Source organism: Toxorhynchites rutilus, chromosome 3 (genome assembly GCF_029784135.1).
Source record: "Toxorhynchites rutilus septentrionalis strain SRP chromosome 3, ASM2978413v1, whole genome shotgun sequence".
Lineage (NCBI taxonomy): Eukaryota > Metazoa > Arthropoda > Insecta > Diptera > Culicidae > Toxorhynchites > Toxorhynchites rutilus.
The window spans coordinates 329,886,660-329,908,160 of NC_073746.1; the positions used below are offsets into that span (position 1 = coordinate 329,886,660).

Below are 21,501 nucleotides of genomic sequence, written 5' to 3' on the forward strand. Positions count from 1 at the left end.
TATGTTCACATGCATCAGCGTCGTGGGTTTTGCCGCAGTTAACGCAGCGGGATGCCATGTGGCAGTTTCGTGTACCATGCCCAAACATGAAACAATTCGAGCATTGGGTAACAACTCTGTGAACCGGTCTGTAGCGATCCCACACAACCGCGATATGGAACAGCTCTCGGATATTCTGGAGGTCCTTCAGGCATGTCGAGTTCTTGGCGAAATGGACGAGATAAAGTTGGTCACGATACGTCCGGGTCTGGTCGTGCCGCTTCATTTTATAAATTTGAAACGGCTTGATTCCGTTTCTCTCGATTTCAGCCGACAATTCGTTAGCGTCCATATCGTGGAGACCGCGGAGCACCACCTTGAACGGTTTCTCAGCCTCGATGTCGTGAGAGAAATACTAACAGCTCCGCTGTTTCAGTATCTCCAACACGGCCTTGTAGTGACTCATGGCAGGAACCATCAACTTAAAGCCCTCCGCACAACGGCGGATGGTGCACCTCAAACCATTCTCGATGAAAAAGGCAATTCGAGCATGAAGCCCCTCCGGGAAGCCTTTCACATAGATCGGCGGCAGTTTCTCCTTTTTTTCTAATTTCGGTTCGTCACCATTCTCGAGAACAGCATATCGATTGTTCGCCAGCAGCTTCTTGACCGACGGATCAGGGGATTCTCCCGATTGTTCGGCGACGTTTGTAAACCGGGAGCGCTTCCCGTTGCTGCTACCACTTGCACCAGAGCGCGTTTTGCCTACGGCTTGATTCATGGGGACGTCGACGTCCAGCGCGAGGGAACACTTTTACTTTTCTTTTTACTAGACACACGAGCGAGCTAAAACACGTCGTTACTGCTCAACACACCAGCAGAGAATGAGAAATCCAAAACTGCTACCGTCTTTTTATATCAGTTGGTATGTGAGAAATAGGCGCCCCTCACTCGCTCGCCATAATAATATTTGACTTATCGGGGAACGAAAGAAGCGAAGCAGGCGAAAAAGAAATGACGTCAATTTCGACCAATCAGTACCGTTTGGATAGGGGTTGAGATTTTTCAATTGTTCGATAGTTAATTACATGATATATATTTTTTTTTTCAAGATGAAAAATTGTTATAGAGTGCCGCAATGTTTTGATGTAAAAATCTCATCAATTCGTCATGAAATGACTGAGCAATAAGCGTTTGAAATTGGACATTTTTCACGATGCGATCGATATTCGTTTTTCAATTTGTACCCCAATATGTTCCCGAAAGACGTAATCCTACGTCAATATACAAATACTTCCTAAAAATAATATTATTCGAATATATCCTTCTTTCGGGTAAGTGTCGCATTCGGGTAGGTGTTACATTCGGGTAAATGTTACATTCGGGTAAATGTTTCATTCGGGTAAATGTTACATTCGGGTGACTGTTACATTCGGGTGACTGTTACATTCGGGTGGCTGTTACATTCGGGTAAATGTTGCATTCGGGTAAATGTCGCATTCGGGTAAGTGTCGGTTCGGGTAGATGTTACATTCGGGTAGCTGTCGCATTCGGGTATTTGTTACATTCGGGTGAATGTCTTTCGGGTGAGTGGATTTCGGGTAAATGTGACACAATCCACTACATCATCGAGGAACAGAGAGCAGCAACTCTCGGGTTGATAGATTACCAACCGCACAATAATTAGACCACAGACAGCCCTTTAAAATGTTGAGATGCTTCCTTTATTTGCTAGATTTCTCAACACAAGTTGCTTCCAATACTTCCATGTACATCGAGTGGATAGTTTACGTTTACTTCTAATAGGATTTGTCCTCCAAGAATGTTTATAGTTGTGGGAGTCCATACAAGAAGGGAAATGAAGATATACAAAAATCTTATGAATTTAGGTAATTATTCAATCATAAGAGCTCGCTACAATGGTAGATAAATTCATCCTGTAGTTGTAGAAATACAACAACACATTCATTATGCGATAAACATGAAGTTTTGCGAGCACTACAGTTACCTATCTGAAATCGTGCTCTCACACCTGGCTAAAATCTGAGATCCAATTTTATCTTGTATATGTGTGACAATTTCTGCACATTTCCCCGAATCCCGTCGTCGCGTGAGGGAGAACATATAACCGGCCGATGTGAAGATGTCCTAAAATAATTTATGTGTCTGTCGGAGGTTTTAATCTAGTTCTACTATCTCCACTGGGTTGTCCATGAAACGCTTTTGTGCTTCGCTAATAATCGTACCCCGATTGATACCGCTGCCACTAGGTTCCTAGAAAAATGCAAAATAACAAGTGATGTATTTCGAAAAGATATAAGCATCCTTACACTCATTTGAGCATACTGTTGCTGTTCCTGCTCACGGTAATGTCGCACTTGTGCCATATTATAGGCCGGATTTCCAGCCATGACAACCTGTCGTGAAATTTGTTGCTGCATTGGCTGCTGCTGCTGCTGTTGCATCATCATCATGTTATATCCAGGTATGTTCGCAAAGTTCGGTGCCTCCAGCTGATAATATAATTCCAGCAGATGTTTGTACATCTAGAAAAAAACACGATGAATTAGCATTGCCAGTTTCGAAAAAAATGTATGACAGGCGGTTTAAATATTGTTATACCGATAAATCACCATCTTTCATTTGCCGACATAGTTCTTGCATTAAATATGGAATCATTGCATTTATGTTGACATCGTTGAAGGTGGGATTGTCCTGGCGAGCTTTCATGTTGAGCAACTTCAGCAGAACATCATTCCTAAAGCCGAAAATACTACTCGAGGTAACGGGGCCATTCGCTGGTGAAGGAAAAAAAAATGTTAGCACATATTTTGGTCTGCAGGAATTCTCCCTATATACCTCGCATTGCCGTGCCCATGCCCATGTTGTATCCCACGAAACCACCAGTGCCGAAGCTGGCGATGGGAGGTCGATTCTTCTCCTGCTCGAACTCTTCCCAAGCTGCTTTACGTTCTTCCTCGTTGAGTGTTTCTTCCTCCTTGTTCTCGAGCAGCGAGTCATGCTCGTGGTATTTGTAAATCAAGGGATCAAACTTCTTCAACATTTCTGCAAACAAACGATCTTTTGGTAAATTTGGCATCGGTCGCGGCTCATCCGTGGAAATGTTGTCGTATTGGTACAGCTCTTGCAGGTCGTTTTCCTTGTAGTGTCTATCGATTTGCTGCTCATCGATGACACGTTTCGAGATTGCCTGTTTAGTTACCTGGCGCTCGTAAATTTTCTCTTCCATCGTTCCCTAAAAGTTTTTCGATTATCGAATTTGTCGAATATCGGAATGAATTATGATTTGAAATCTATGTGGTTTACCATCGCAATGAATCGATAAACGTAGCATGGCTTCACTTGACCGAATCGATACACGCGGAATATACTTTGAATGTCGTGCGAGGGATTCCACGAGACATCGAAAATGATAACACGATTTGCCGCCACTAGATTAATTCCGAGACCCCCGGCTCTGGTGGATATAAGGAACAGCCTGTATACCGTTAGAGAAAAAAAAATTATTTCCTCGTTGAATTCAAATAGTGTTCACCATTACCGTGCCCGGGTGTTTTTCTCGTCGTTAAATACTTTACAGGCCGAATTTCGATTCTCAATCGTAGTCGAACCATCTAGCCGGAAGTAATCCAATCCAAGCGACCACGATCCTTGATATTTATCAAGATTCCCATCGCGATCACTTTCATCTTTCTGCGTGTTCTCGTCAACTAACGCTAGAAAATGTTCGATTACATCGAGCGAGTAGAGAGATTGCGAGAATACAAGCCTGCGTGCGGGAGTTTGTGAATAAAAAAAACATGTATGAGAGGCAAATGTTGATGCTAACTTATCACAATACATACAATTTATCACCAATAGCTTCACACTCCTTCAGGATTTCAAATAGCACCTGCAATTTGCCCGAGTGTTCCAGATTATCGAGCTCTTCCTCGGGACACATGGACATCCACCATTCCGTTGGATTTTCTTTTTTTTCTTCCACCACCTCTTCGATTTCATCATCTGCAATATAAATGAGGATTTATTGAATCAGGTATCTCAGGGTCGATCATTATCAGGGCCCGAAATCTTCGAAGGTAAAAAATGAAGACCGACTCTACTCTCAGTAGCTTCGCTTCGACTAGAACTGCTTCGGCAGTCGCCCACAACAAAAAGTGACTTGACTAGAAAATAAAGTGACTAGCGTTGACTAGCGAGGATGACTGGTGAACTAGTCCAGTTAGTGGTTATTTTAACCGACTCAGGGAATGAGTGATAGTCGCACTAGCACTTTGCATATCCCCCCACGAAAGGTATGACTTCCTTTATGAAGTTACTCACCTTTTTTGGTTCAGCAGACCAAATCTCGTTAGGTCCACAGTCTTCACTCAATTAGTGTACTGCATTGAGACAGTAAATGTTCCGAAGTTGCTGCTTCGAAATTGCAGAAACGACAGTTATCATCTGTCAGTTTTCCGTTTTTAAGGTATACTCTGGATTCTTTTTTATGCGATTTTTTTTGCGTGATTTTACTTTGCGCCAGAGCGTTTGCGAGTGTGGTTGTAACGAGCGCGGGCTGGTGATGGGGCAATCTTTTTTTACGTGGTTCTGCGATTATTATTTACGCGATTTGCTCAAAATAACGCGATTTTTTTTAAAGCGATTTTATTTTTTGCGCGCACGCATCGATCGCGTAAAGAAAGAACTCTGTGTACCTGCTCGGACAGTGTCCAGTCAATAGACCGGATAATGTACTCGATTCTGCCTTATTCAAGCTGAGTAGGCTGCGTGTTATTCTGTCACAAGATGTAATGAATAATTTTGATTATCTTGGTGTTGATAGAGCCCTCCAGTTGGCTTCAATCATCGATATGTCCTAGGTTCCGAACTCCACAAAATCCACAAAAATCCACAAAATGGCTCAGGCCCGACGAATTTAGTTGAAGATCCAAATCTGCTAAGAGATCGTCTTTTACATTACGCGATCCGCGATTGGACTTGTTGAAAATCGTGCCCCGCATGTTGAAGCTCTTCGCATAACACCTTCCAGCGCCACGTTCAAGAGCAGACAGGAGAGTCCATCGCCTTGTCGAAGGCCCCTGTGATTCTCAAATGATTCCGGCAGCTCACATGAGATACGCACACCGTTCATCGTTGTCCGAATCAGTCTTGTCAGCTTTCGGGGAAAGCCGTGTTCGTCCATGATCCTCCAGTCGTCTATGTCGTCGGTCGATATAATCATATGAAGTCAACGAAGATGTGGTGTGTAGGAACCTGATACTTGCTGCATTTTTAGAGGATCTGTCGCAGTGTAAAAATCTGATCCGTCGTCGAGCAACCGGACATGAATCCTGTCTGATAGCTTCCCACAAATCCACTTACTATTGGCGATAGACGGCGGAAGATCTGAGACAGAATTTTGTAGGCACTGTACAGGATTGTGATCGCACGATAGTTCCCACAATCCAGCTTGTCACCTTTTTTCATAGATGGGGCAGATTACCCCGTCCTTCCATTCCTCAGGTAGCTGTTCTGTGTCCCAGATCCTGACTATCAGCCAGCGCATAGAGCCTCTACGAGGCAATCCTTACCAGCTGCTTTGTGGTTCTTTAGCTGATTAATGGCCTCCTTAACTTTATCCATCGTCGGGGTGACACATCGTCGTTGTTCACTGCATCGGTGTAGTCCTCCTCAACACCGTTATGGTCTTTTGTCTGCGCGCTAATCAGGTGTTTCTGCCATCAGGAGACTATGGCTGCCTGAAGGAGACTCTGGTGCCAATGTTTGCACTAAGGAGAATCGAGGACTTTTGATTGCTGAATATTTGCTCCTTCAGGAACTTAGCATCTCGTTGTAGTCGGATAGTTCACCGTGCTTAATGCCACGTGTGACGCACATCATTGTGCAACGCAGCAGCCAGTAGACGTATCATTAAATCCGCCCTTATTTCATTAAAGTCTCGCTCCCGGAAGTTGAGTCCTTCTACATGCTTACTGCTTTCGTCCACCAGACTCCGCAGCTCCACATGGCTCTTTTTCGTCATGCGCTTAAGATTTAGTAGCTCGTAAATGTGAGAACCGCTTATCCTAATTTTTTTTTCCAAAACTCTTCATACGTTGGCCTAAGTGTCTTCGTTGATAGTCTTGACTTTGATAATACCCACTGCATTACCGACCAGAGGTTTGTCTAGGTTGTACAACTTAACAGCTGGCGGATCTGGATCCTTGTCCACAAGATCCTTGAGCATGGCCTTGAACTTTGGCCAGATCTCATAACGGCCGTCGAATGTGGGAATTGGTATGCGGAGTGGTTGATGAATTACAACCGGCATCTGCAGGTTTGGTTAACATTTCTCGCGTTCATGGTCGCAGCGGCTGCCGCTGTAGCTGCATTGTTTTTGGTGATCTGATCCTCTAAGAAAATAGCAACGGAATCGAGGATACCGAACTCCTCGTATTGCTGCTCGTATTGTTCGTGGTCATCGACTGATACCACACTCATTATTTCGTCGTCTTTATGCACTGCCTCCAATTTCTTCAGTAAACCTCAATCTCAGCATCCGCTGCTGGACTACTTCGTATGCTTTTAAAATTATATTAAAAATTTTAAAAGCATAACTGAGTTCCCTCTTGTTAGCTATTGGTATCAAATGTCTCTCTCCCAACTATGCATCTTTCTCTCTCTCTCTCTGCCTGCTCGATACGATGTTGAGGTGATACCCAAAATTCAACGCTAGCTCTCCTCCACCTGTACTTGCAAATAGAAACAATCGACCGATACTAACCTTCCACGTTGGGATTATTCCTCGTCCGTCGCGCGGGTGCCGCATTATCTTTTTTCTTTCGACTTTTTTTGTTACTAGCGACACTGCCCCCGCTGTCACTACTGATGGAACCTCCATCGGATTCCGAAGGTGTACTTTGCGCATCGCTTTCATCATCGTCAATGAAATCTTTTATCGACCCCATCGATTCTTCGTCCGATTCCATGTCGCGCTAAAACAGATCAAATGTATATTTGTAAATTTTTCTTTGTTCTGTGCGCTAAGTCAATGGGAAACCTTCTTCTGCTGCATATACTCGTATCGGTCACTGTTGTACCGGAGCACCCGAGGATGCGTCCAGATCCTCTGCAGACTCTGGAAGTCGGCGAACAACACGGAGGCACGTTTGCTCTCTTCACTTTGTCGTTTTGTTTGGTGTTCCATGTAGTACTGGAATGTTTAAAACGCGTTGAGCGTTGAGTTCGAGGTGAGATACGAAACCATACCTTATATAAGGTGCACTGCATGGAAGTTAATTTGATGGAAATGACAAACTCCAGCTTGGGGGGTAAAAATGGCGCCAAAACGGCGTAATCTCTCCGTTGCACACATCCGTCCAGCAGTTTGTGCAACACATGGGCTCGTTTCCGCATCAATTGAATATCGTACGGCGTCGAGTCGGTATACTGACCGTTTGTGATCGGATTCACGAAACGGTTCATGTACTCGTTGTAGGTTCCAAGCAGCATAGGTTTTACAAACTGTACCATGCAATAATCTGACGGATAGAAAAAACGATCAATTGAAAGAAGGGAAAGAGCACTTCCGTATACCTACACTCTTTCATGTTGTTTTGGATAGGTGTTCCAGTCAGCACGATTCTTCGCATTGTTTTAATGCGATTCACCGCTTTGGAAAGTGATGTTTTTTCGTTCTTCAGTAGATGACCTTCATCACAGATTATTAGATCCGGCCCTGGATCGATCAATGACGTTTGCAGTGACTCTCGAACCTTCTTCTTTATACGTGCCGTGGATTGGTTTGACAGATTTCGATACATATCATAGCCTAGAATCATTACTCCACCTTCGTTGTGCCACTCCATAAGCTGATTGGCACGAATAATATTGTTTTTGTATCTGTAAATAAAGGATAAATAACAATTTCGTCTTGTGTTTCAATCGTCAAGCGACTTACTTTGAGATTTCATAAACTTCTACTTCAGTACCCTTGCGGACATGCTTCATCCAAATCCGGAATTCGTTCACCCAGTTCAGCACGGTCGAAAGAGGGCATACCACTAGAATTCGCTCCACTCCCGTTTCTCTTGAATTAGCGAGGAGAGTGTGCGACAGCGTCACCACTTGCAGAGTTTTACCCAGACCCATACAATGCGCCAAAATACAGCCGGAACCTTTGCCGTTCTTGGCCCTCTCCAAGCTCTCATAGCAGGCATCGAACATAAACTTTATGCCATTCGCCTGATGAGGCTTAAGCTTCTTTACCAATTTTTTGTCCACCTCCAGCAGTGGTTCCTTAGTCTCCTCATCGAAGTCCAGTACTAACTGTGTAAGTTCTTTAAGTTCTTCCGGTTTTTCGTCGTATACCTGATTGTACAATTTCTGACGTTCGGCAATGCGTTGTTTGCGTTCTCGTTCCTCTTGTTCAGCCTCTTTTGTTGTCTGCTCTAGTGCCGACTTTTTCAGAACTTTACGAATGTTCTTGCGTCCTTTCGTGGGACTTTCCTCATCGTCATCACTATCCGATTTTTTCTTGCTTTGTTTGGTTTTCTTCCTGAAATTAAGACAGAGAACATTTTTGTTGTTGTGATCTCAGGCCACTACTACAATAGACGGATTTCGCGCCAACTCGACCAGATGTTGGCATGACCCTCTCAAAATTAAATGAAACTTTCTGGCCGTGAAGACCTTACCTAATTAAGCAACTTGGCATACTTAGTTTTTCGAAAATTTATCTAGACTAACATATGGACTCGCTAGCTAAGGTGGGTGCTTCAGAAGGCACACTTTTTGAAATGCAAATTGCTTATAACGAATTTTTTCACATTCCTCGTCAGCACACGCTCGTAAGTTGGCAGCGCATGTGGAGTGAAGATGAGTTCGGTCGTTGGTTACATACGATTATCCCTAAGGTCTCGACGAGTGCATGGTTCAAGGGATTGAATGTAGGTCGTGATTTCATTCGTGTGATATCTCGGCTTATGTCCAATCACTACAACCTAAACGCGCATCTCTATCGCATTGGGCTCGCAGCAAGCAATCTTTGTGATTGTGGCGATGGCTACCACAACATCGAGCATGTTGTCGGGTCGTGTATCCGGTTCCATGCTGCTCGCTCTCAGCTCTCTAGAGCACTGAGAGCACAAGGCAGACAATCGGATATCCCCGTCCGGGATATCTTAGGTAGCCGGGATCCTGATCTTCTGCTTCATCTATACCTGTTCCTCAGAAACGCCGATTTCAATGTTTCCTTCGTTGTGTCCCCGTTTCATATCCCTCCTATCCGATCGATAAACTTTTACTTAGTCGCGGCAATACATACACACACTCTTTACAGATGCACGGGCCGAAGGTTGTGCTGTCCACTGATCATTCAACAAGAGCCAAAGGTTGTACCGCTCATGACAACTCTACACGAACTGATGATTGCGCCGGCTAGTGACCATTCTATCCTGGATTCCTCGAGTCGAGAAAGACGCACCACGCTAGATATGAGGTACAGACTAGGGGGGCGTTGCTGATTAATGGTCAGCTGCATCCCAATAGGAAGTATCCCGTGTCGGGCACACGTACAGAGCATTGGAGACAGCAACATCCCAATTACGAAAACACTTGTAATACTAACCTCGAGCCAACCGCGAGTAATCGGTTACATATTACTAACATAGATAATAAGAAAAATTTGCAAAGTATTGGACTCCCGGCCCCGCGAGGCTAACGCCATATGAGCCTTGATAAAAATATATTGGAAAAAAAATAACATGGAAAGGGCCAAATATTTTTGACCATTTTTTTATAATTTTTTATTCACTCGAAAATGGTAAGTCCTACAAAAAAGTGATCTATGGAAGAATTTTAGCAAAATAATTGAATTTTTGAGAAAAGAATAATGAAAAAAATATTTTCTGAAATCCTACACAGAAATCGATTTCAATTAAAAGTCGATTTTCTCAAAATGGTCATCTCAGATTTTGATGAAATGGTAGATAAATATGTGCCCTACAACTCTTCCATGCATCGCAACTTGTGCATATTTAAGGCAAAAAACTTTTACTAACAAAAACTTTTTCAATATGTTATTGAAATTAAGTTTTTTTTTCAGTGTTGAAAGCCAACCCAAAATAAACAAATAAATTTTCTTCTTAAATGACACTAACATTCCTACAGGAACTTCGCCATCTCCACGTAGTATTATTTGCGTCATTTTTATTAGTGCTCAGTTCAAATTTCTATGCCTAATAACACGCCTTGAATGCATTCTGAGTGACAAGCTCTAGAATACGCGTGACCACAGTGCAAGACGGAGGAAATTTCTATGACGAAAAATTCTCCCCGACCAGAACGGGAATCGGACCCGAACCCCCGGCATGTTAGGTTTTACTTTAACCCCTCGGCCACGGGAGCCCATGCAAAAAATAAATAAAAATTAATTATAACAATGAAAATGTTGAATGAGTGTTTTAGAGGTCTTCATTTCAAATCAAATTTAATAAAACTTATGAAATTTTATGACATTGAATTCATTTTTATTCATCTGATTTTATACCATGTTCATGTTAACTTATATTCTAAGACAGCCATTCCATGCCAAACCGATATAGTGGTTTTCAGATTTCCGTGTTCTTTACCGCAAAGATTTTTTGTTCTTCACCGCAAAACATTAGACCCGTATTTTTCTATTTTTTATAAGAGTGGCCATTTCCATTTTAGGGTGGTACGAAAAATCAACCTTTTCCCCTTTTATCCAAAAACTACTTTTTTCAAACATTCATAACTACTGGACCGATTCTGATGATCAACATATCAAATCAAAGGAAATGAACTAGACTTTTCTGAAAAAAATATTACACATGCAGGAAAATTGAATTTTGTTTTCATAATTATTGATTGTGTTTGTTTTTTATAGTTTACATGGTCTCGGGACCAAGGGCGCTATATTTTTTATATTTTTTCTTGAAAGCATCGGTTAATTTTGAAAAATCATAACTCAAGAACAAAAAAATAACGCCTCTATGATTTTTGGATATGAGAGACTCAGAATGCAAGGGGTTTAAGTGATTTGATCGATTTCTCTTCATCAACTTTTTATTTAGTTAATAACTCAACAGCAAAAACGTTCCAATTTATGTTTGCTATAGAATCCGATAGATGAGGTTCTGACCAATCTTCCACATTATCAGATACAGCTGGGAATGTATTTGCAGATAAATTATGACCAAAAGAGAGAGTCGATGTAGAGAAATCGATCAAATCACTTATACCCCTTTCATTCTAAGCCCCTCATATGTTATGTGAAAAATCCTCAGTTTTCAAGAAAAAAATATAAAAAATATATAGCGCCCTCGGTCCCGAGACCATGTAAACTAGAAGTGGGATAAATGGTTCACTTCAATGACCCGTTCACTTAAGCGAACTAGTTCTTTTGAGCAGTTCACTCACTCTTTTGCGCAGTAGAGGGATAAGTCAAAGCAAGTATAAAAAAGTGTGGGATGTTATGTAGGACTGTTCTGTTAATTCATAAAATGCTGTTTATTAGCAAATAATTATCCGGCTGAATATTGTTAAAAATTTCTTAGAATAATAAAAAATAAAATTTTCATTTTAAAATTTTGATTTAGTTTGAGCCGTGATTCATTTTTCTCAGCACAAACTAGCTTTGCGTTGCTTTTCTTGCGATGTTTGGCAATAACTGATATAGTAAAATTGTACCAAAACGCGAACGTCTATCTCAAAGTTATTGAGCACAATTTGATATAATATAAAAAATATTTCATATCAGCGAAGCGTATATTTATTTACTGTTTAACAAGACTGTTTGAAACATTTCGCTTTCAACTGTATTTTCTTGATGAGGTAGATTTGCATATCATCTAACTGAAATATTTACCTTCAACCTAAAAATATGAAATTAAAATTTTGTTTGATCAATAATCAAACAATCCAATTTAAAACCATCGTATCTTCAAATGTTGCGTTGTATTACTAAAACGACAATACCGACATCATATTTTTGTTGTTTCATGGGGCTATTGTTTGTTTCCTTTCGTCAATTTGCATTGCAGCACCATTCACTCGTTCGTTCGTCTTCCTCTTATACACAGATCATCCTACACAGTTCGTTCTGAACTGGTTCTGAACTGTTGGCCAGTAGAAAAGAACGACCGTTCGTTCACTATTTTTGATTAGTTCTTTTGAAATGAAAGAAATGCCATTCTGCTTCTAGTCCGTAAACTTTTTTGAAATTACACAGACTGGCGAAATTCTTTCTGTTTTAGTAGTGTGCTGCTGCTCCATCGGACATGAAAGTTATTTTAGTAAAACCGATTATTTTTCTTACTTACTTATGTTTTCTAGTTTACCATATTTTTTGTAGTATATTTCAAAAGGGTGAATAGTTGCTTGCGAGTTATTTCAATGATAACACTGCCAAACATTCCGAATTATGAATGAATAATTGTCTGAAAAATCATAAATTACGATTATTTTTCGTTGCGTCAAAGATTCGTATTTATTTCGCTAAAAAAGCAGATTGCTCTATGAGTTTGTCTGCTTTGTCAATGAAATATGGCACAAATTCATCGATTTTAATTTTACATTCTCATGAATGGTACATACACAAACATTGTGGGTTCCTGTACTATCAAGTAATATACAGTGCTTTGGTCCCAATTGCGTAAACAGCGTGAACCCTAAATTTATGTAGCAATTTTGTCTGAAAAATCGTAAACGCCTCTTTGAGAGACATCATCAAAAGGCGATTCTGGAATGCTCTCTCTTACCATTTCGAAACTCAGATACAAAATCGTTAGTTCCTGGCATTGTTCTGCTGATATCATCACTGTCATAGTCGCTACTTTACATTCGCTGCCGGTCTCGATTGGTGATTCTCGAATAACTGCAGAGCCATTTTATTCATCCTCTAGGTATCTATACCATTCATTTCTTATTATCATATCTACAGTGACTCTTAATAGATTCCTAAATCTACAACAACTATTTGATAGCTGACTTACCGATCAAGAGATTTTTGGCAGATTGCTATTGTTTGAGAGATGTTCTTGCTCTCTGAATAGAAACATATTGCATTTGACTACAAAAACAAACTGAAAACTCCCATGCGCACCCATGCGCCACGAAAATCCATTTCTACAGGTCATTGATTTTTTCTATAACTACACAAAAAAAACAGGAAGTAGGTTATATCTGTGGTATAACCGCAAGGGTGACGTAGGACTATCGTTGATTCAGTGATCATTTGTTTTTAGTTGCATCTGAATCAATTCTGAATGAACGAATAAATGAATATTTGGGGGACTTCGAAAACGAGAGCGTTACGTTGAAGGCACAATATTTAGCAAAAAAAGCAATCACACGAAAGTTGTATAATGCATAATACATTGCTTGTATTGTGATATGATTTGTATTACATTTCCAATAGACAAAATATCTGTTGCATCAAATTAGTCTACATTATTTTTGCATTCGCTCATCCTTTCTCAGAACACCCATTTCTCTTTTGAAAAATTGTTGGGTAAACATCCCGAAAGACGTGGTCTTACGTTGATCGCACTTGATTGAAAAATCACAAAACCAAATGTATTTGGTCGCAGTGTTATATGGATAGAAAACATCAAAATAAACTCTTTCGCTTGAATTTTTTTTTTCAATTCCCAGGGGAACTGGCAGACTATTTTTCAACAACGATAACGTCCTTCCAGATTCTCTTCGATACTCGAAGCCCACCAGTGGTTAATGCTAACTCGATAACCACCAGTTCATTGCACTTGATTTAAAAATCACAAAAGCAAATGTATTTGGTCGCAGTGTTATATGGTTAGAAAACATAAGGTCAGGTCAGGTCAGGTAATAAGCGCACCAGCGCTTTCATGATGAACGAAGTTAACTTCACCAGAACAGCGACAACATGCTCCAATCGCTGTTCAATTATAACTGAGTGGATTTCCGAGCGGCGCTCGCTTATATTCCGATTGGTGATTTCAATAGCCTGTTTTGAAAGCAATTTTAAGGCAATTGAAACAAGTTTTTGGATCAGAAAGTAACAAGTATATACCGCGTAGACATTTTATCTTTCGAATGAAGTGTTTATCATACCATTTCGGTCAGTTGTTTAAGAGCTATTGACGCTCAAAATCTCGGTCTCCGGCGTAACGCTTTCGTTTTCGAAACTTTGATTTTACACCCCGGTATAGAAATGAAAGACGTAGTCCTACGTCAAAAAAAGAATTGAAAATTTTCGAGTTTTGTTACAATTTTTTTTGCCTTAAATATGCACAAGTCGCGATGTATGGAAGAGTCGTAGGGCATATATTTCATCAAAATCAGAGATGACCATTTTGAGATAATCGACTATTAGCTTTTGAAATCGATTTTTTTTCAGTGTACGATTTTTAAAAAAATCAGTATTTTTTTCTAAAAATTCAATTATTTGCTTAAAACTCTTCCATAGATTACTTTTTTATAGGACTTACCATTTTCGAGTAAAAAAATATTTAAAAAAAATCTCCAAAAATATATGGCCCTTTCCATATGTTAGTCTAGATAATTTTTCGGAAAACAAGGATGCCAAGTTACTTAATTAGATAAGGTCTTACCGCTAAGAAAGTTTAATTAAGTTCTGAGAAGGTAATGCTAAACCCAATAGACGAGTTGGCGCGAAATCCGTCAATACTCACTTATCTTTCCCGCTGCCGTCATCATCCGAAGAGGATGAGTTCCTCTTGATCCTGGATCGTTTCTTCTTAGGTTGAATCTCCTCCTTCTCAAAGTCACTCGTATCACTATCGCTGTCATCAACCGCTTCCTCTTGCTCATCGGATGACTTCGATGATTTGGATGACCCTCTCGTGCGTTGCTTTCTTCCCGTAGCTTTGCTCTTTCTGTTGTTGAGCTCAAAATCTTCATCACTACTATCATCCTCATCACTTCCGCTAAGTCGTCGCTTCGATCGGGCAGGTCGCTTAGACATTGTTTCCTAGAGAAAAAAAGGAGGCAAAACAAAACAAGCACAGAGCCGTGCCTTTTTCATAAATACGATTGTATCGCGACCTCTGATCAAGGAACGGCTTCCCCCCTCACTGTGTTCCGCCGATCCTTGATCAAACGAATAAAAGAAAAATAATCATAAAAAAAATGCAATGAAATATTGTTTTACGTTTTTGGGAATGTTGTTTGATTTCGACAAAGCACTGGCGATCGGTTCATCCGAATCGCTATCACACAACTGAACGACTTTACTTTTACTCTTTTTGCCATTGCCATTCGCACTTAACTTGCTTGCTTCCGTTCCTTTCGAGCGCACGGCCTGCCGGGGCCACACATCAAACAGGTTGGAATTTGATTCGAAATGTGAGATCGATCGATTCCTCGTATCGAAAATGGCGGAGAGTTTATACTCCTTCATAAGGGTTTTCAGATCTGAAGGCATTTTATTTACTTTCAGACAACAATCCTTACACCCTGCCGGTGTTGCTGCAGGTGTGAGTTTCTTTCCTGATTTAGAAGCTTTCTTTTGTTTGGCAACTTGTTGACGATCATTATTGTCGTCATCATCATCATCGTCATCTATCAACGTGACGACTTTCTTGGTTTGTCTGGAGGTCTTCCGTACAACCGGAATTACTTCATCTGCACTCTCTCCGCTTGAAAGCTTTCGCGTGGGCGACTTTTCCTTCCTAGCTCTTTTCGCCAGAGGTTGATCTTCCTCATCGCTATCACTAATCTCGATAACGCTGGCGTTCTTCGATCTTTTACTGGATCTTTCAGCCACATTTTCCTGCAATGTCTGTTTCGGGGTGGATTTATAATTTTTTTGAGGGAGCAAACTTGGTCGCAATAATTTCTCAATGGACACGAGTCGAATGACCTTTTTCGGTTCTGGAGCGGACGCTTCCTCTTTCTCTAGCTGCTCGTCGGGTTGCTTGCTGTCGTTGCCTGGAATGGACGAATTTTCTCCATCCATTCCATTGTCATGGTTCACTGCATTTCCGTTTTCTGGCGCATTACTGGTGCTGCTAACTTCGGTTGTTTCTTTCCTAATCTTCTCACATCCGGACTCTTTCGTTTTATCAGCCTCCTCGCTTTCGGTCTGCGGTTCTGGATTTGCGCTACCATTGGTAACAGGTTCCTCTGGGGTGGAACTCTGCTCTTTGCTATCTTGAACCGATGGTTGTTTTGGTGTTTCCTTGTTGCTGGAACTGATTTCACATTTGTCATCTCCCTCAGAAGAGGATGAACACGGTTGAGCCGATCGAACAGTTCGTTTGGTTCTCATCTTAGCGGATCAGTTCCGGAGCGTCTAGTACATCACGCTTGTATTGGGAAACTATTTTAAAAGAAAAATGATACGGGAATCTGAAACGAGAAGAAACGGAAGGCGATTAGCAAAGTATGATAATACCAATCACTCAAAAATTGTCAATAATGGCAAACTAACGATTGCGTTAAAAAATAATTCAATGGGTTGGTGGCCTTCGGAACGAAATCTCTCTTCAAGCGGTTGTTCTCCTTCAGCGACTTCTTCGCGTAAAGAGCGAAGGCCAGGTCCGGCCAAAACACAACATCCTCGTCTGGATATTTTTGGATGAAGGAGACGACTTCCGGCAGGCATTTTGTGTTGTGAATCTCCCCGTTCGTCGCAAGTCCAGAACGCAAGAAGATGCACTAGAGAGTGTCAGGAACATGGTGTGGCAGATGTACTTCACGTCGGAACTTACCTCTTTGGTGGGGGAAATAGTCACTAGTTTTTTTTTGCAGACTTCTCTCACTTCTTGGCTAGGCGAATCTAGCCAGGATATTCACCTGACCCCGGGCTTCTGAATGCCAAAGGGGGACTAGGCTCTGCGGAATGCACGTATCTGCATGTTCGTGCTTTTTAGTCCTGACCGAGGGAATGTCGGACAATTGCGCAGAAGCTAAGGATGACCGACCAATTCCTTCTCCATGTTGAACACCTTTAGCGCTTCCAGAAGAGTCTTCGAGCCCCCACAATTATTTGAGTTCCACGGCCAATGATCGGTACTTGCAGATTTTGTGATCGTGGGTCTCCTCCATATTCTGGTTTAGTGGAATAGCGACAACGATGATGGTGACGTGTAGGTCGCTCTTGTCATACACCCTAATATCTTGTGGCGCTCCGTGTAGGCTGCGTTGACCAAAGCGAGGCAGCTTCCCATAATGTGCTCCATGTTTTCTTCGGGTTTATGGCACATCCAGGCAAATGTCATCAACGTCTTGATTCCAGACGTACTGCCTGCAGTGCATCCTGTCATGGATGTCGGCTTCTACTACTGAAGAGAGTTCACCACGCGTTAGCCACAGATTAGATGCGGCCTTGTCGACGTGTGGCCGTTCCAGTTGATGGGTGTGGGCACCATGTACTGCTTTCTGCTTCCAAGCTGCAATCTTCTCCACTGTCTGCAGATTGCAGTTGAGCTGGTACTCCGCTTGCGTCAAGTGCAGAGCGCTGTATTCTCTGTCAGCAACGCAGACAGCCCGGTATAGCACGTTCTGTGAAGTACTCTCGCAGTTGTCGTATCTGGGCAACACACAATGCAGATACGTCGACGATTCCAAGTCCCGCTTCTTTGCGTGATTGTGATACTCTCTTCAGTGTCGTTTGAGGATGGTGCATTCCGGCATTTTTGAATACTTTCCTCATCCTCCTCTCAAGGTCTTCTAGGTCAGTTTTGCTCCACTTGACTACTCCAAAACTGAAGGTCAGCAGGGGACACGCGAATGTGTTGATCGCGCGTACCTTGTCCCCCTCGTTCAGGAAAGTCTTCGGGATACAGTTCACTTGACTCAAGAACTTGTCTCTCAGCTCCGTCTTGATGTCAGAGTGGCGAATCACGATGAGCTGTCGAAATCCAAAATATTTGTAAAATTCACCACGAACTATGTTCCTGGTAAATTCGCCGTCATATACCTTACAGACTCCGGATTCGGTGAGTTGTCCTTTCAGCAGATGGACACAGCGACACTTGTCGAGGCCGAACTCCATGCAGATGTCTCTGCTTAGATTTTCGACAACCCGGATAGCTACGCCTAGACGCTGATCTGAATTAGCGTAGACCTTGAGATCGTCCATGTAAAAGGTATGGGTCACTTCTCCGTGGGCGCGGTCACCATCGTCGAACATCGTTTCTGACGATGATAGTTGGCATCTCTCCAATTTCACCACAGCTCTCCTTCTTCCATATACCCGTCGCGATGTTGTACTGGAGTCCTCCAAATACCAGCCCAGAAGTTCGTCACATCGTTGATATCTGACAAACTATCGCTGTAGTCGGCCTTCTTGTCGCTAATGTGGTCATAGAACGCTTTTTTGTTATCTCTGCACATCCGATTTTGTTGTTGGCGCTTTGCTCACCAGCTCACCAGCTACTTCGCCAAGAGGGCTCGCACCTTTAACGGAGATTTTGGAGCAGTCCGCCTCTTGGCCTCACACGGTATCCCAAACTTTTAGCGGTCGCCACAGCAACACAGTAAACTTTCAGTTGCAGCTCCTCCATGTTCTCATCATCAACCAAGCGCAGCGGAAGAACGTGCTCGTTCATGAGCTTCACTGTCAACCTGCAAGAATGTTGCAACTTCGGGATCCTGGGGCGCGACAAACGGTCCGTTGATCTGGCTGTGGGTCTTCCGGCTTCCGGTTGTTGTACTGAGCATATTGTTGCGTACAATGTCGACTTCCTTTATTAGTTGAGGCAACGTCGCCACCTGGGTCTCTGCTGCGATGTTCTGCCGGATTCTAATCCAGCGCTTGTTAGCAGATTTCGTTTCTGCTCCTTCGTAGTGTGTGTCCTGACGGAAGCTTGTGTTCTCCAAAGGTAGACCATCGTACTTCGCTCAGCTCCAGGATTCTGAGCTTCATGCGTCGCACCTCGCTAGCAAGTTGTTCCAGCTTTCCTTGCTGAGCTAACGTTAATACATTCCATATTCCAAATCTTGTCCTTTGTTTTGCGCCAAAGGTCGTTGCCGTAAAAACAGATCGTGATTTTTCATTATTGGTTTCTGTAACTTAGGTATTTCGGGAACAGTAGGTTGTTAGCCAATGGTCCCTATCCCGCGATGGGGCTGCCATCTTAGATTCAGTAGGCGGGTGCCACATTTCTTAGGTTGGGTTTAGACTAGTGATATATTCGGGTGAAGAAATATGATGAGATTTATAGAAATCGCATCAACTGTTTACACTAACACGAACTTATATAATTGATATATTCGTATTTTCGGTGAATTTGTTCATCTGAAGTAGAACTGCATCCAACTTTAGTGATTTATCACCAGTAAGATATTCACCAGCGTTTACATATGCCTGAATTTATTCTATATGTTCTATATATATATACCTCGAAGAAGTGTCATACATATACATATTCATACATATTCTCACCCGTTTACATCTATTTTCGGGTGAATAAATCCATCTATAGCTATTGATCTCCCTAATGTAAACCCGCCATTATTCAGCCGCTGGATGCTGGGACGCTTTGGGCCGTTTCTCCTGGAGTACTGACGCCACAAGACCATGCTCTTAAAAGGCGAGTCGACGCAAGCAAACGATGTTCTCCGTTCGTCTTTTCCTTCAAATAAAATAACAAAAGCAGCAAATACCTGCACTTTATTCGAAACGAAACTGAAAAATTTTATTACGCTGAACAACAAAGTTGCTGTTTTTTTGGAGAATGACATCTGGATGTTTAATTATCTACACATCAACCGGACAATTTCAACCAACACAACAGGTATGTCTTGTGACAAGAGATTTGTAAATCACCTGAATCTGCGTTGGCGGGAGGTTCCAATGGCCCTCTGGATTTTCAAACTTTATGGCCCCCGATACCGAGCCTAATATTTGTAACTTGTAGTTGACCCAGTATGGACAAATAACCAAACCAAAACTTGCGACCCAGTTTTATGATTAAAGTTCATAGTTTTCAACAAATTGATAACTTGAATATTTTTTTCGAAGTATGAAGGAAGAATTACACATATCTTAAAATGCATATTCAAAAAAAAAAAATTGTTAGTGAGATACGCACAATAAAGCGGAAAATTTCGACTAGTATTAAACTTGGCGAAAGACAAAAACAATCAGTATCGGTAAATAGCGCAAATAATATTTGCGGAGGATCCAAACAAATAATGGCCCTATGCATCGACACTTCAATGGTTATAATGCTAACAAGAAAAAATGTCTTACCTTCAAGTGGTCCGCGAACCACAATTATTCCTACAGCCAATCGTACTCGGAAGCAGAAAGAAAACCAATAAGCTCACTTTAAACCGTATGTAAATATTCTAAATGCTTCCGTCTCCTCCCGGAGAATACAGTTAATCCATCCGTCGGAATGAATTCACCCTATATACATGTATATATCATATGAAAAGGTCTCCTTTCGTTTTCGCAGTACCAGTAGCTTGGTAGAAAGTTACGACACACCACAAGCTGTAGCAAATTCTCAGCGGATCACAGAACACTTCCAGGATGTTTCACCGAACGTAATTATAATGGCGGAGATTCTGTTTTTTTGCAATAGCTGCTATAGCTAGAGTTATTTATTTCAATTTCGATCGGAAGCAGAAAGAAGCAAGTCTGGCAAGAGTTTTTCTAAATAAGAAATGACAGCTTGAAAAAAGCGGCGTTCGGCCTGTTGCAGTGGTACCAGTATAATATTGGAATCTGGCGCGTTAGCGAAATGGGTCACAGATTTTGTTTAAATCAACAAATTGTATGATTCAAACGAACAGTTCCCACATTTTTAGGTGCAAAAGTTTACTTCGAAAATAAATAATATTAATGCGTAGTTAAAATCGGAATACCAATCAGGAATTTTACATATTCCCAGATTATAATATTCGCAAATAAAAATTGCGGTGCCCAAATTTTGGCAACAATTGAAATGAATTTACAGCGGCACGAAAAAGATTTGTGCACACTTATTTTGTAATATACTAATCTTTGTGATTTGTGAAACCAATGAAGATTTAAAAATCTGAGAACTGCCAAGGTGTATAAATTTCTGAAAATCATCTTCGCACATCCGTAACATAAATTCGTTAAAGATCATCCGCACCAATGCGTTACTATTCAAGGAAAGTTGGAGTTTTGTATATTTACGATAATTTCAACACGCGATTTGACCAAAGTCATAGATAATCTTCGAAAATTTTAAGTTTGATAATGCATACCGGTCATTGATACTAAGGATAATTGCGATGAAATCGATATCATAGAAAATTGACTGATATAATTGATTATGTAGGGGTCGATACGAAAAGGATTTACAGTATTTTTAGCACAAAACTCCCTATTCATCGTTTACTTAGTAGAAAAAAATTAAAGTTACAATACTTATAACAAGCCATTCCTCGTAATATATATAGCACATTGTAAAATGATGATTTTCTAACCCATTCAGCGTGGAAGGAATACGCGAAACCGGGAAATTTGAAGATAAATTCTGATTTTTCTAGAAAGTTTGAACGAATTTCATA

General features: G+C 41.4%; 1 protein-coding gene across 2 annotated transcripts; it reads right to left on the bottom strand.

Annotated features, from left to right (window-relative positions):
* Positions 1-1,680: 1,680 nt before the first annotated feature.
* Positions 1,681-20,646, bottom strand: LOC129777529 (transcriptional regulator ATRX homolog). 2 transcript variants are annotated; one of them, XM_055783841.1, is made up of 15 exons: positions 20,207-20,646; positions 15,158-16,356; positions 14,679-14,977; positions 7,943-8,539; positions 7,583-7,884; positions 7,252-7,523; positions 7,043-7,195; positions 6,767-6,977; positions 3,846-4,005; positions 3,542-3,769; positions 3,307-3,478; positions 2,839-3,235; positions 2,602-2,777; positions 2,310-2,525; positions 1,681-2,253 (listed from the first exon to the last, which is right to left on the bottom strand). In XM_055783841.1, exons 2-15 carry the CDS (start codon positions 16,274-16,276, stop codon positions 2,158-2,160), a joined length of 4,398 nt encoding a protein of 1,465 aa, XP_055639816.1. In that variant the 5' UTR covers positions 16,277-16,356; positions 20,207-20,646; the 3' UTR covers positions 1,681-2,157. The 2 variants fall into 2 exon arrangements, with proteins under 2 accessions (XP_055639816.1, XP_055639818.1); XM_055783843.1 differs by lacking the exon at positions 15,158-16,356 and having other exon boundaries at positions 20,418-20,644.
* Between the last annotated feature and the right edge of the window lie 855 nt (positions 20,647-21,501).

Coding starts and splice junctions, on each gene's coding strand:
- LOC129777529 (XM_055783841.1), bottom strand. CDS start 16,276: ATGAGAACCAAACGAACTGTTCGATCGGCTCAACCGTGTTCATCCTCT. Junction 6,978..7,042: donor AGTATATGCAGCAGAAGAAG/GTTTCCCATTGA, acceptor GATCTGTTTTAG/CGCGACATGGAATCGGACGA. Junction 2,254..2,309: donor AACAGTATGCTCAAATGAGT/GTAAGGATGCTT, acceptor GCATTTTTCTAG/GAACCTAGTGGCAGCGGTAT.